Source organism: Thamnophis elegans, chromosome 15 (assembly GCF_009769535.1).
Source record: "Thamnophis elegans isolate rThaEle1 chromosome 15, rThaEle1.pri, whole genome shotgun sequence".
NCBI lineage: Eukaryota > Metazoa > Chordata > Lepidosauria > Squamata > Colubridae > Thamnophis > Thamnophis elegans.
The window spans coordinates 43,614,034-43,630,687 of NC_045555.1; the positions used below are offsets into that span (position 1 = coordinate 43,614,034).

Genomic DNA, 16,654 nt, shown 5'->3' on the forward strand with positions numbered 1-16,654 from the left:
CTGTACCCAAGAAAGTGACTGTTGATCATAGTTAACCCAAATGTTCAAATTATGTTTGACTTCAGAAACAGAGGATAATATGTTTTCCAAACCTGCCAGTAATAGAACACACTGGGCTGTGAGGCTAGATGTCAGGATATCAAGCCACAGCAAAGTGAATACCGGTAATTGAGAAAGCCAGTTTGGTCTACTGGTTAAAGCTCCAGGCTACAAACCAGGAGACTATGAGTCCTACCTTAGGCATGAAAGCCAGCTGGGTGACTTTGGGTCAGTTATTCTCTTTCTCTCAGTCCCTCAGGTCAAGCTGGGGCAACAAGCTGGTCAGTCAATTCCTGTTGCAACCAATGGATCAACACTCGGACATAAAATAAAATCTGAAATCAAAAGTGACCCCATGCTTGTGGGAAAATGCTTAGCCGGGGCAAGGAAGCAAAGTGTGGAAGGAAGAACAGTGAATCCTTAACATTTTATGGATAATATGTTCTCTGCAGTGCTCACACAGGGTATGCATTGGAAAAACTGTAGGAACAAGCCTATTCTTCTGATTAAAAGTCCGTGGAATGAGACAAAACGTTTGCATTTGAAATCCCTTCTCTTCAATTCTCTCTGAAGTCGCTTGAACAGTCACTACAACAGTCCTTAAAAATGTAAGCAAGATCTGGTCTTCAATGAATTCCTTTCAATATTACTAAATTGAAAAAAGCAGCTAAAAAGGAGAAGGGGAAGAGATGGAAATAGATGTTTCCACTACACGCTTTCCAAGGAAGGGTTAAATGTTGCAACTTCTCTATCACCTTTATCTCACATTTCTGGTATAAATATTGTGTCAAGAATCCCCATCTCAACATCTGAAACTTTTGGAGGAACAAGTGAATATTAAAACCAGTAAGTATAACAAACATATCTCGTACTACGGGAAAAGGAATGTTGATAGAGAAGCATAAGCTAACTACTTTATTTCTGTATTTTTCCTCTTGAAGTTATCTGTGGCTTGGTTAGAATTTTAAAGATGAAAGGGCTACCACCAGCCATAAAGGGAATTACACGGTTTATCTGATGGTTTTATATATATTTTTTAGTTATTCTTCAGATAATGAGAGAAAAGAATACGGCGACGGAGCTTTAATTAGCAGATCACATAGATAAATCTATTACAATTTTTCCAGAGTTATTCAAAATAAATCGAGCATGCAAGTTTAATAAATTATTAGTATCAGAGCAAAATGACTGTTGAATATATATGACATTGTTCTGACATTTCAATGCGTTTATTGATCTGCAAGACATGCTTCATTTCTTATTATTACTCTTATTCTTTTATTCTTATTCTCCTTTAATTAGAAGTTCATCCTATAGGTTCACTCATATGATTGAACTGAATGGATATAGATTCTCATTTGTAGTTGTTTCTAGAAAAGAGAAAAAGTATTTTCAAACAGAAGTGGAGGCAGATAGTTAGGCAATATTTCATTGTTCCCTGGTTTTCCTCTGGGTAGCCAAAATATTTGTTGTTCTATGTACAGTTATCCTTCTTATAAAACTAAACTGAATCAAAAGTTCTGTTGTCTTGTATAGATATCCGTTTGACTGCATTCTTTAGTTTCTATGAAAATTAAGGAAGCAAGTTTTTGGGAGTATATAAAACAATCATTTTAGCAAGAAGCTGCAAGGGACTTTTATTTAATACATTGAACAGTAGCCATTAGAATGGTTTGTGGTCATACAGCTTTTTAACAAGCACAATTGTGTCGTAATGTTATACGTAGCAGTCATTAAGAAATCTATGTCTTTTGTTAAACAGGCAGAGGATGCAGGCATTAATAATTACAATATGCCTGATTCACGGATTGGCCTACTCAAAACTAATAAGAACAAAGAGAGCTACGGATTCAGAAGCCTTTATGAATGTTGTAAGTTGCCTTTCACTTTTCATGGAAAATTAATATGATGCTTGACTTTAAATGTGCTCCTCCTATTTTTTAAAGTTAGACTCATTGTCTCGTGGGATTTCCAAATTAAATATCTATTATCCATTTATCAATTTACATGATTGATTTTCTTTCCCTATTTTTAAAGGATGTATTTAATATATGTTGCAATATACCCAAGTATTATCATTGGTTCATTCAGTCTACATTTCATACATCGAAACAGTCAGTGGCTTAATGAGTTGTTCCATTTAGTTATCCTTAAGGTCAGGTAAGAGAGAGGTGGTACTCATTCCCATTTTCTGTTGAAACCATATTTAAAGGTCTTGATAGTGTATCAAATGCACATATCTTCAAGATCCTTATGCCTTTTCCTCCCACCTTATGAATATAAATCAAGACAACCTTACACTAAACGAATATAAAGCCAACTGAGCATTTTGCATAGACCTGATGAAAGCTGAATAAATTATATGTTAATGTTTGTGTTAATGTTTAATAAATTTATAGGCCGCCCAATCCCGAAGGACTCCGGGCGGCTTACAACAATACATTTAAAAAACAGAAGTTAAAAACACAGAAACATAGATTAAAAAGACCACAACGTACACCCAGTCTAAATCGGGGCTGGAACTCAATCATGAGTTTAACAGCCCGGGGCCTGCCGGAATAGCCAGGTCTTAAGAGCCTTTCGGAAGGCCATGAGAGTGGGTAGGGTCTGGATCTCTGGGGGGAGTTTATTCCAGAGGGTCGGAGCGGCTACAGAGAAGGCCCTTCCCCGGGTAGTTGCCAGCCGACATTGTCTGGCTGACGGCACCCAGAAAAGGCCCTCCCTGTGCGATCTTATTGGTCGTTGGGAAGTATGTGGCAGAAGACGGTCCCGCAGATATCCGGGTCCTAGGCCAGGTAGGGCTTTAAAGGTGATAACCAGCACCTTGAATTGCATCCGGAGACCAATGGGAAGCCAGTGCAGCTCGCGGAGGATAGGCGTGATATCAAATTTTTACAGACATAAGATATAAAACATCACACTGTATTTAATATTTTTATTCAAATGATCTTCTATGGATAATAGAGAATGAAATCATCCTCATGATTTTCACCTAAGCCCAATTACTCCAGATTCAAGAAGGTTTCATGATGTGGGACAAAATAAGCTGTCTCCATCAATTGATCATCGATCTTCCCACAGATTTTTCTGGTTAATTTTTTTTTTTTTAAAGATGCATAATGTAGTGTTGTGTCAATCATTAGTTTAATGACTCCTAGGGGGGAAAAAACGTGATACAGAAAATGAGGGGTAATTTTAAAAAACCCACTATTATAACAGCCCTAAAAAAGAGAGAATTGTGTGACAAAAGAATTTATCCTTGCAACTTGCTATCCGTTTCCTAAAACTGTATTTCTCTAATAATCACTCGGTGCTCAGCTGCAGATACATCAAACATAATTCCAGAAGATGATATGAGATAGTGCCACAAATTTTTAAAATATCTGTTGAATTGTTGGTTTGTTTTTACTCTTGTTGCAGAATGAACTTATCGTCCATAAAGGCTACCTGAGCGAGGAATACAAAGTGATCACAGCAGATGGCTATATCCTTAGCTTGAACAGAATTCCATCTGGCAGAAACTATCAAATGGATTTTGGTGAGATAAAGAGATATAGCAAGGGATAAGGTAGAAACATACCAGGAAAAAAAATGAAACACATTTCTAGGACTATATGAGTGGATGGATGAGAATTGTCCATATAAATTGAGTCCTGTTCCAACCCAATATAGCGATAGCAATAGCAGTTGGACTTATATACCGCTTCATAGGGCTTTCAGCCCTCTCTAAGCGGTTTACAGAGTCAGCATATCGCCCCCACAGTCTGGGTCCTCATTTCACCCACCTCGGAAGGGTGGAAGGCTGAGTCAACCCTGAGCCGGTGAGATTTGAACCGCTGAACTGCAGATAGCAGTCAGCTGAAGTGGCCTGCAGTACTGCACTCTACCCACTGCGCCACCTCAGCTCTGGTTGTATATCCTACATAGATAAATCACAATTTCCCCCACATTCCATTCTTTCTACACATTTATCCCTAGTAAAACAAAATAATGTTAATATCTAAATAAAATATTATATTCTTTCTCCAGATATGAAACCTGTAGTATTTCTCCAGCATGGTTTGCTAGGAGATGGAAGCAACTGGGTTACCAACTTCGCCCACAACAGTTTGGGTTTCATCCTTGCCGATGCTGGATTTGATGTTTGGATTGGAAACAGCAGGGGGAATATTTGGTCCAGAAGTCACCAAAATCTGTCTGTGAATGAAGATGAATTTTGGGCTTTCAGGTATATTTTATTGTTGCAATCGTGGTATTTTGCAGCAGGGAAATGGAATGAAAAGAGAAAATAATTTCCATCTCATGCCATAAATAATTTAAGATCCAAAATAATTCAATTAGATCTGGTATTTGCTTCTAGGGAAATGAATTCATTTTCGTAATCCGTATTCAATATTCTAATGTTGGAAGTTGGAACGTGTACAATTCTACAAACTGTTTCTTCAGAATTGTGGAATATGTTTCCATATCAAGCTAATATGGAACAGAAATTTTGATACACCATCTAGAGGACAATTATTGTATATAATACCGTTCCCACTTTATTTCACTCACTATTTTGGCTTCCTTCAGAATCCCCATCAGATTGTTAAAGAGCCGAGGTGGCGTAGTGGTTAGGATGCAGTACTGCAGGCCACTTCAGCTGACTGTTATTTTCAGTTCAGCGGTTCTAATCTCACCGGCTCAAGGTTGACTCAGCCTTCCATCCTTCCGAGGTGGGTGAAATGAGGACCCAGACTGTGGGGGCGAGATGCTGACTCTGTAAACCGCTTAGAGAGGGCTGAAAGCCCTATGAAGCTGTATATAAGTCTAACTGCTATTGCTATTGCTATTGTTAAATAAATTCTTGAATTCAATTCTTTTGCCTTGTATCTTTCCCTAGCTTTGATGAAATGGCAAAGTATGATCTTCCAGCTGTCGTCAATTTCATTCTAAAGAAAACTGGCCAACAACAGTTGTTCTATGTTGGCTACTCACAGGGTGCTGCATTAGGTATGTAAATGAAGAAAAGCTGTTATGTAGTGTGGTATAACTATTTGTGTTACAGCAGTCCAAATATGTAGGAATTTCATACTATGAGGAAAGTGTGTGTGTGTGTGAAATTAATATTAAAATGGGATTTCCTCCTTGTTTGAAAGTTTTGATAGTTCTCATTTCCCTTCCGGCTTTCCGCAAAGCCCTTAAAACCTGGCTGTTCCGACAGGCCTGGGGCTGATGAGTTCCTGTCCCTGCGGTATATAAGTCTAACTGCTATTGCTATTGCTAGGAAGCAAAATGAGCCAACAATAACATTTACACTAAGAAAATTAGGCTTCTATGACGCTCCCCACCCAAATATAAGAACTTTAAAACTGGATCAAAAATAGTTTGTGTACAAAGAGCCATTTTAAAGACTTTTAATTTGAAAGCATTACAATAAATAAAGTGTTTTGGTTTATTTCTTTATTTATTTAGTATAAAACAGTCCATTATCAAGAGTGAATTCAAATGTTTCATTTCACAGTATTGAATGAATGGGCACATTAATTTATTAATTAGACATATACCACTTCATAGGGCTTTCAGCCCTCTCTAAGCGGTTTACAGATTTTTAGCAAATTGAGTCAGCAAATTGCCCCCACAGTCTGGGTCCTCATTTCACCCACCTCGGAAGGATGGAAGGCTGAGTCAACCTTGAGCCGGTGAGATTTGAATCGCTGAACTTCAGATAACAGTCAGCTGAAGTGGCCTGCAGTACTGCACCCTAACCACTGCGCCACCTCGGCTCCTCACATGAATTACCCTTGTCCACCATTCAGCACCATGAATGGTCATGACCTTTATTGCTATTTGTCCACATGCCAGATATATGTGGGGACAGCTCCTCCATACAAAAAGGGGATCTAAGAGAGATCTTGCCTAATCATCCCTTTTTACACGGATGGGGATGAGGACAACTGACCATAATAAATCTCAAATGCATATTTGTTAGGGCAGCATAGTGCTGGCGTGATATAGTACAGTGTGGAAGAACATGGACGGGTGCCTGAGATATATTGGTCTAAAAAACCAAGATGATGGTTACAGCCAGACAGTGGCTCTCATTATCTTTATTTATTTTAATACTCACCTATGGATGTCCTTGGCATTTGTTCAGCCTTGTGTCCCATTCTATGAGTTCATTTAGTGCCTGGGATAAACTGAGTATTTTACAAGACAATTTGTAAGTAAGATGTTTCAAACAATGTTTGAAAGTTAAAAGAAAGTTTGTGCAGGAGATGGAGCAGGCTCGGCTGAAAGGTGTGAGTTTGCAATCATCCCAAAGGTGCTTTTTCAAGAGGCAGCTGGACTTTCTGTTTGTTTTTTTCATTGAAGACACTTTGCTTCTCACCCAAGAAAATGAAGAAGCTTCTTGGATGAGAAGCGAAACATCTTCAAAGAAAAAGCAGAAAATCCAGTTGCATTTTGAAAAAGCATCTTCGGGACAACCATGACCTGGATGACTGAGAATCTCCATAGACGGTCAGTTTGCAATCCTTCGTAGCCACGACAGACCCAAGGCCAACTCCCTGTGAATTCTGTTGACCGTTATCTAGCACCCATTTAGTTCTGACCATTAGTTGGTCTTATAAGAATTAAAAAAAAAAACTCTTTTGTGCTTTGAATTCAGTGTGTACTCTTGTTTCTCAGGTGCAAAGTCTATACAATAGTCTATATTGTGTTGCATTTGTGCTGATAAATAAATAAAGGGAGACTAGTATAGATCTATTTCAAGCTATTTAGCTCTCATCAGCTAGCCATACCCTTACTGGGATTTGAACCTGGGCTGTATTACATATTAAGTGGTTGTGTTAACCACTAAGCCACAAGGTTCTCCTCCTTTATCAGCTGAGCCGAGGAAATAGGTATGTATTTAGTGTCACAACCCCTGGTATGCCCAAATATGGGAGGAAGCATACTGCTTCCTTTTTCTGTCTATCGGCTCATCACAAGAGACCATCCAGACAGAAAGCCATTATTTTTACTGTTGCCTTTGTTACATTTCTGTTGCATTTGTGCTGATAAATAAATAAAGGGAGACTAGTATAGATCTATTTCAAGCTATTTAGCTCTCATCAGCTAGCCATACCCTTACTGGGATTTGAACCTGTGCTGTATTACATATTAAGCAGTTGTGTTAACCACTAAGCCACAAGGTTCTCCTCCTTTATCAGCTGAGCCAAGGAAATAGGTATGTATTTAGTGTCACAATATAGTCTATATTGTGTATAGAGTTTCTCTGTTCACTGTTTCCCTCCCTCCCCCCTCTCTCTCAAAAGGGCATCCATAAAATCCTACTAAGTATTAAAATAGTTATGCCCAATATATTGAAATGTTGTTGTTGTTGAAACGTTAGTGTGCAAATTAAACAGAGTAGGAAGGAAGGTGGTGGTTTTTATTCCTTTATATATTAAAAAAAAACCTTTCTTGTCTCTTCTTGATTTTTTTCCAGCATTTATAGCATTTTCAACCATGCCAGAATTGGCTCACAAGATCAAAATGTTTTTCGCTTTAGCCCCTGTGACTAGAATTAAGTATGCCAAAAGCCCTATAATAAAACTTCTGAATCTGCCAGAGAGGTTCCTTCGGGTAAGTTTATATTTTATTCCAATTCCTGTTCAGCCAAAGAATCATTAAAGGACAGATCCTTACTGTAATTTGAAAATTTAACTAGGCTTTAGTAGTCTTTTTCCTGTATGTAGAGGCATCACAGATTATGTTTCAAGTTTCAAGTTTAATTTTATTTATAGGCCGCCCAATCCTGGAGGACTCCGGGCGGCTCACAGAGAGGGGAACGAAAAAAAACAATAAAAGGAAATAAAAATAAAATAGACAAGTTAAAAACAGCTCAGATACATTCATTTCAGTCGGGGCTGGACCTCAACAATGAGGTCAACAGCCCCAGGCCTGCCGGAATAGCCAGGTCTTAATAGCTTTTCGGAAGGCCATGAGAGTGGGTAGGGTCCGGATCTCTGGGGTAGTTCATTCCATAGTGACGGAGCGGCAACAGAGAAGGCCCTCCCCCGGGGAGCCGCCCGCTGACATTGTCTGGTTGACAGCACCTGGAGAAGGCCCACCCTGTGCGATCTTATCGGCCGTTGGGAGGTATGCAGCAGTAGGCGGTCTCGCAGGTATCCAGGTCCTAGGCCATGTAGCGCTTTAAAGGTAATAACCAGCACCTTGGATCGCATTTGGAGACCAATGGGGAGCCAGTGCAGCTCGCGGAGGATAGGTGTAACGTGGGTATATCTTGGTACACCCAGTATCGCTCGCACGGCTGCATTCTGGACTAATTGTAGTCTCCGAACACTTTTCAGTGTTATGTATGTAGAGGCATCACAGATTATGGTCAGCAAATTGAAAATAGCAGTCACAATTTCACAATCAAAAGGATATCCTTTTATACATGACACACAAACACAATCTTAGTCATGATTGTGACCTTGATTTTTCTGAGTACCCCCTGTTTATGTGGTGCGCCTCTCTATGTGATGTACAACCAGTGGCAGGTCTGGCTAAGAGGACCTTTGCCCAATTTTAACTGGAATGATAATTCAACCAGCTCCTCCTCATGGTTATACAAGCGTTATTCACATCTGTGATGGATTGCTGCAATGAGCTGCACATGGACCACAGGTGGGTTGCTACCGGTTTGCACCAGTTCGGGCGAATCTGTAGTGGAAATTTGGCCTGGGTCGCCGAACTGGTAGGGATGGCAGGCTCACCACACCCCTGAATTGGTTCCCGGTTGCCGCAGCACATTTTAAAAACATTTTTAATGTTCTGCGTATGCACAGATCTATTTACAGGCAACTGTGCACGCGTGTGGAGCGCACATCAGGCATGTGTGTGAGTGAAGCATATGCACGCAAATTATGCGTGCACCGAAACGGCAGACACGCCAGCAGAAACCCACCCCCGACATGAAAGAGCCGAGGTGGCGCAGTGGTTAGGGTGCAGTACTGCAGGCCACTTCAGCTGACTGTTATCTGCAGTTCGGCGGTTCAAATCTCACCGGCTCAAGGTTGACTCAGCCTTCCATCCTTCCGAGGTGGGTAAAATGAGGACCCAGATTGTTGTTGGGGGCGATATGCTGACTCTGTAAACCGCTTAGAGAGGGCTGAAAGCCCTATGAAGCGGTATATAAGTCTAACTGCTATTGTTAACTGCTATTGCTATTAAAGCTAGTGTCTCTTTACATTTTCTGCCCTTCTGCCGATATAATTCCTCTACTGTAACCAGGTACCAATAGCAGAAGTCATGAAGAACCTTCTGACAGGAGAAGAACTACATATGACTTCAGCCGGCAGATTTTTTTTAATTTAATTTAATTTCTTTTCTTTTCTTTTCTTTTCTTTTTTTGTATTTTGTAGACTCTGCTTGGCAAAAGAGAATTCCTTCCCCAAAAGTGGCTCGGTAGAAAGGCTCTTGCTATTTTCTGCAGCCAGCGTCTCTTCAGGAGTGTTTGTGGAAACATCTTTTTCCAGCTCAGTGGATACAACATGAAAAATATAAATATGGTGAGACTGCTTGCAGCCTTTGCTCACAAAATACCATAGGTGAACATTTATTTAATCAAAACCATGTTGAAATATACCTTAATTTAAATAGAACCCCATGGACTTCATTTTTTAATGTATCCACCAGATGTAATCTCTCTCTCTCTTTCTCTGTCTGTCTGTCTGTCTGTGTGTCTGTTTGTCTGTCTGTCTGTCTGTCTATCTATATCTATATCTATATCTATATCTATATCTATATCTATATCTATATCTATATCTATATCTATATCTATATCTATATCTATATCTATATCTATATCTATATCTATATCTATATATCTGTCTATATCTTTCTATCTATCTTTCTATCTATCTATCTATCTATCTATCTATCTATCTATCTATCTATCTATCTATCATCTATCTATTTATCTATCTAATCTAATCTATATCTATATCTATATCTATATCTATATCTATATCTATATCTATATCATCTATCTATCTATCTATCTATCTATCTATCTATCTATCTATCTATCTCTATCTATCTATCTATCTATCTATCTATCTATCTATCTATCATCTATCTATCATCTATCTATCATCTATCTATCTATATCTATATCTATATCTATATCTATATCTATATCTATATCTATATCTATATCTATATCTATATCTATATCTATATCTATATCTATATCTATATCTATATCTATATCTATATCTATATCTATATCTATATCTATATCTATATCTATATCTATCTTTCTATCATCTGTCTGTCTGTCTGTCTATCTATCTATCTATCTATCTATCTATCTATCTATCTATCTATCTATCTATCTATCTATCTATCTATACACACACACACACACACAAACACACAGTGCCTTGAGCAATGTCAACCAAACTTGGTACACAGATGACTTACCCTCTGGAAACAAATACCGTGTGGGTAAGACACCCCTAACACCCCTCAGGGGGGTGTTCTGTTAAGATACAACTTGTTGTGCCTTAAAATGGTTTCTACCATACTGCTGTAAAATGGCTTCTACTGTACAGCGCAGTGCAGTTGCCATGGTAATGGCTTCCCAGTACTCCACAAGATACTGCCTTTCCCCGTAAGGGGGAAAATCTAACATTACAAATTATGTTTGGTCCGGGATTATTTTTGAAGACAAATGTATGGATTAGGATAAATAAATACTCTGGCAACGGCGGTTTTTCAGCTAGTGTAGACATAAAGAATATGAAGAAAGAATAATATGTTATGCAAGGATTATACATCTAAGTACATTTCAAATCATTCTAAAGGCTATTATATGCATTGAGGTTAGTTAGGCCCTGGTTTTTATACTTCTAAAATATTTAATGTAGATTTCAGCTACAACTTTGAAGAACATTTATTTAGAAATGTGTTTTGAGTCAGTGTTCATTTTGAGGTGACTAAAATTTCCTTTCTTCTTCCCTCCCTTTAGAGCCGAATAAACATATATGCGGCCCGAACACCAGCTGGAACATCAGTACAAAATATACTGCACTGGAGTCAGGTACCTTTGCTTAATGCAATATTATTGTTGGTTAAGAAGTGATACTTTAGAATGGGGGTTCCCAACCTGTGGTTTGCGGCCCACTACTGGGCCTTGGTTTATTCACAATTGTGCCATGAGTGGTGGGTGCCGGCCCTCACAGCCCCACTCACACAAATAAACCTACACAGACTGTGATGTTCCCGTGGGTCGTCCATGAGGCCAATGTGGAGAAAAGACAGGACACGATCTTTCTCGGGATGGAGCGACCCAGATTGGGGGTCTGAGAGCCCCTTTTATTGAGATAGGACAAAGGCAGGAGGAGCAATAGCATGTGATTAAAAACAGCCTGTAAAAGTACAATTTCTAATCTACTGCTCAGGGAAGTTCTGTCTATATATGGTCAAATCCTGGACGTCAATGGTAGGGCACATCTCAGGATGTTATGTTATGAACTATCAGGATGTTAGGACTTTGTTTTCTCCTGTGTGGTTCAGCGTAGCTCTGCATGCCCTGGTATGAACTGGGCCATGGGTGGCCGCTACGCCTACACAAGGAACTATATTACAACAACAGACCTTCTCCTCGCACAAAACCCTCCCACTCCCACACCCGCATTGGGATATCAATCCAGAAAGGTTAGAGAATGCTGTTTTACAGAGACGTGCAGTCACTAGAGGCAAGGGGGTCTCACCAGTCTCTTCAGGGAAAGGAAAGGATTTTAAATAATTTTCTTAAAATAATTAAAGCCAAGGTAGTTGCTACCAGATTTCAAGTCACAGTGGCTTGGTGTCTGCTCTCAGTATTAACTAGGAGGAGGCCAGAGAACTAGGGGCCTCTTTTGCATAAGGATTTTTTCGCCTTTTAAGAGTTAAGCAAGGGTTAACAAGCGAAGAATTTATTATGCAAATGAGGCACGTATTCTCTCGCCTCCTGTAGAGGGCATTTTTAGAGGCTTTTTAGAGTTCTCTGGGAGCAACTAGCTCAGTTTGACAGAGCTCTGGCTTTTCAAGAGGGGAGGGCAGGGCAGGGCAGGCAGAAGCAGAGTTGAAATCGTCTCTGAAACAGCTGGAAAACGTCCGTGTGGGGAGGGGGGAGGAATTCAAAAAGTTTGATCGGAAGGCAGCAGGGGAAGGGGGTGGGGTATGGCAGAGGAGCTGCTTTCAAGCCTTTGGAAAATATATCCAATCCAACTTCTGTGTTTGTGTTTGAGAGTGAGTGAATGAGAGAGGGATCGAAGTTCTCTGTGTGCGTGTGTCTTTTTGCCAAAGACTTTATTTATGTTTATTTTGGGCTCGCAGCCAGAGTGAGCCAGGTCTGATAAAGTTATTTCCTTTTAAGTCTGTCTGACTGTCGTCTGTGAACAAGCAAAGAAGGGGGGGGGGGTCAGAACACATTACTAGGTAAATATGTGTAGGGTTTTATTTCTCACGAACATAAAGTTTGTGTGTGTTCAGATCTACGCCCCTCCTGCCAGGGGATTAGACCCATTATAACTTCAACATTCAATAGACAGAAGTTCCTGTATGATTGCAATTAATCATTACTACTTCGCTAATGGTGCATTTCATTTCATCCCTGCCTTCTTGCTAGACTTTTCGTTGTGGATTATTCAAGGGTTTTGACTGGGGTGATGAGAGGAAGAATAAAATAAAGCACAAACAGGTAAGTCAATATTTGTTTATTTATAGGCACAAATGTTGAAAAAAATTAAAGCAAAGAAATGGTGGCACAGTGGTTAGCAATAGCAATAGCAATAGCAGTTAGACTTATATACCGCTTCATAGGGCTTTCAGCCCTCTCTAAGCAGTTTACAGAGTCAGCATATTGCCCCCACAATCTGGGTTGTGCAACTACTTCTGCTGACTGCCGGCTGACTGCAATTTGGCAGTTCAAATCTCACCCTGCTCAAGGTTGACTCAGCTTCCATCCTTCTGAGGTGGGTAAAATGAGGACCCAAATTTTGAGGGAACCATATGCTGACTCTGTAAACTACTTAGAAAGGTCTGTAAAGCGGTATATAAATCTAAGTGCTATTGCTATTGAAAATAATTTCCATAGCAAAGGAACTTAATGGATGTCACTATGTCACTATGGTATATAGCAATAGCAATAGCAGTTAGATTTATATACTGCTTCATAGGGCTTTCAGCCCTCTCTAAGTGGTTTACAGAGTCAGCATATCGCCCCCACAGTCTGGGTCCTCATTTCACCCACCTCGGAAGGATGAAAGGCTGAGTCAACCTTGAGCCGGTGAGATTTGAACAGCCGAACTGCAGAACTGCAGTCAGCTGAAGTAGCCTGCAGTGCTGCATTTAACCACTGCGCCACCTCGGCTCTAATAATATACATTTCATGCATGCACAACATAATAAGCCATGATAAAATTATAATCAGAATATTTAGTTTTGACATGACACCATGATTCCTTAGCACCTTGCTCACCGTTGATTATTTTTGTTATGTTAAAATTCTCAGATGACAAACATGTGCCAAAGCATAAAACAAACAAACATTCTATCAGGATTTTAAAATTTCTATTCTGACCATATCTAAAACTTTTGGAACGTGCAAGAATGGAATTAGGATGGGCCTTCATGAGAGAACAGCCCATATTGAGGTCAGGAAACTTGACACGCGCTCCCTGTTAAAATCCATGCCAGGCTTATAACACTCCCAATATTTAGTAGAGCCGAGGTGGCGCAGTGGTTAAATGCAGCACTGCAGGCTACTTCAGCTGACTGCAGTTCTTGCAGTTCGGCTGTTCAAATCTCACCGGCTCAAGGTTGACTCAGCCTTCCATCCTTCCGAGGTGGGTAAAATGAGGACCCGGATTGTTGTTGGGGGCGATATGCTGACTCTGTAAACCGCTTAGAGAGGGCTGAAAGCCCTATGAAGCGGTATATAAGTCTAACTGCTATTGCTATTGCTAGTAAAGAATTAGTAAAACCTAAAAATCTTATGAGGGGAAGGAGCAAGGTAAAAGGGGAAGCAGTAATAATCTTAAATCCAAGAGGGCTTAAGCTATCTGAGTGACCAATTGTCCCACTCTGAATCTGATACCTCAGGAGTGTCAAACTCATGGCTCACGGGCTGGAAGCATCACATGGTGACCCTGCTTTTGCCCCATTTAGTGAAGGGGGAAAAGTCCCAATACATCATGTGATGATGAGTTTGACAGCCTTGTGATATTTGGTTTCGATCAGCAGGGGAGGCTTTCAGAAAAAACCCTTGCTGCTTGGCAATGTTGTGGTTGCCCCCCCCCCCCCATTTCCAATATTTAAGAAAATGGCAAAAGTGAATCTACTCCATCAAGCATTTAATTATTACTTATTACTTACTTATTGAGGAATATTACTAATGTTCCTTAAAATCATTTTAAGGGTCTTGATTATTTTTTTTTGCACACTAAATTATTTTATTGCTTGATTTGTTGATTTCCGATACAATCATCCCATATCACGTATACCCAAGCCTTGATTTCTGCACCCGAGAGAAAGACTTCACCCTCCCCGAATACAGGTAGATCTCAACTTATGGCCACAATTGAGCCAAAAATTTCTGTTAGTCAGTGAGACACGTGTGGAGTGATCCCCCACATTTAAAAACCTTTCTTGCCACATTTGTTAAGGGAATCCCTGTGGTTCTTAAATGAGTAAGATGGTTATATATATATATATATATATATATATATATATATATATATATATATATATATATATATATATATATATATATATATATATATATATATATATATATATATACACATATATATATACTTAAAGTCACAACCCCTGGTATGCCCAAGTATGGGAGGAAGGTCACACTTCCACTCTCTGTCATTAGGCTCGTCACAAGAGACCATCCAGACAGAAACCCAATATTTTTTACTGTTGCCTTTTTTGTTACATTTGTTATATTTATGCTGATAAATAAATAAAGGGAGACTAGCATAGATCTATTTCAAGCTATTTAGCTCTCATCAGCTAGCCATACCCAAGTTTTTGGGAATCGAACCTGTGCTCTATTGCCTCCCAGGCAGGGAGTTAACCATTTGAGCTACAGAGAACGACTCCTTTATCAGCCAGCCAGGGTGGGAGGTATATACTTAAAGTCACAACCCCTGGTATGCCCAAGTATGGGAGGAAGGTCACACTTCCACTCTCTGTCATTAGGCTCGTCACAAGAGACCATCCCTGCCTGGGAGGCAATAGAGCACAGGTTCAATTCCCCAAAACTTGGGTATGGCTAGCTGATGAGAGCTAAATAGCTTGAAATAGATCTATACTAGTCTCCCTTTATTTATTTATCAGCATAAATATAACATATATATACACACACACACACACACACACACACACACACACACACATTTTTATTTCTCATATATACATTCACAATTATATAATCTCATAACTGTTGTTAATAATATGTATTTATAACAATTTTTCTCCCCTACAATTGACAATATAATTGAGATTGCTTTCTTACCATCCCATATACCCATCTAATTTTACAACAATCCTACTTCTTCCTTCCTTCCTTCCCTCCTTCCTTCTCTCCTTTCTTCTTGATTTTCATTGCATTAATTTCATTGCTGTTTTTTATGTTCTCCTCATACACTAAATAATAATTTAAAAATTGCTTTATCTCTTAATGTTTTTAAACCTCCCAAGAACGATAAAGAATTCATTTCAATATACTAACTCTGCTTCCATTTATGTTTTATTTTTTTTAAAAAAAAAACCAAACCAGTGCTTTAAATAATTTTTCTCTTGTTTTATATATTTATATATTTTCTAGCTTACTCCTCCGTTATACACAGTGAGTGATATGACAGTTCCAACTGCAGTGTGGACCGGAGGAAAAGATTTACTTTCCGATCCAAAAGATATCGCTATTTTATTGCCTCAGATCAAACACCTTGTTTCCCATAAATCCATTCCAGATTGGGCGCACCTCGATTTCATCTGGGGTCTCGATGCACCCCGACGCATGTACGGCGAAATAATTGCTCTGATGAAGAAGCATGCTTAATCTCTTACAAAATGAAAACAAAACAAAATGGATAACCGGAGTATAATGATCTTCACTGTAATTCTCCCCATGTTTGTCACCTATCATATCATCCTTTGATTTAATGTGCTCTTTGTAGTTTTGCTTGCAGTGACAGATCTCTGTAATACACATTGGATAATGTTAATTTTTTAATATCATGTTGACTCCAAAAATAAGTACTCGGCCTTATTTTCAGGGAGGTCTTATTATTTTTGAGATGTAGGAGGCAGCAAGTATGGTCACCTTATGGCTGCCGCTGTGTTGCAATATTTTCAGGGAGGGCTTATTTTGGGGGGGGGCTAGGGCTTATTTTAGCACATGCACTCAAAAGCCTGATTGAGCTTATTATCCGGGGAGATCTTATTTTCAGGGAAACAGGGTATATATTTTCCATTTCAAACATTGAAATTGCAATCAAAATTGTGGTTCCACCACAAAACCGTGGTCGACTAAAGCGCGCTCGACGAAACTGCGTACATGACGTCATCACAGCGCGACGAA

The 16,654-nt window shown here is 39.4% G+C and overlaps 1 protein-coding gene across 1 annotated transcript; it reads left to right on the plus strand.

The window, feature by feature from the left end:
• Positions 1 to 802: 802 nt before the first annotated feature.
• Positions 803 to 16,400, plus strand: LOC116518538 (lipase member M-like). Its single transcript, XM_032232006.1, has 10 exons — positions 803 to 885; positions 1,802 to 1,910; positions 3,460 to 3,577; positions 4,069 to 4,267; positions 4,922 to 5,031; positions 7,511 to 7,647; positions 9,432 to 9,578; positions 11,042 to 11,113; positions 12,686 to 12,757; positions 15,899 to 16,400. The coding sequence occupies exons 2-10, from the start codon at positions 1,809 to 1,811 to the stop codon at positions 16,130 to 16,132; spliced, it is 1,191 nt and encodes a 396-aa protein (XP_032087897.1). The 5' UTR covers positions 803 to 885; positions 1,802 to 1,808; the 3' UTR covers positions 16,133 to 16,400.
• The last annotated feature ends 254 nt before the right edge of the window (positions 16,401 to 16,654 follow it).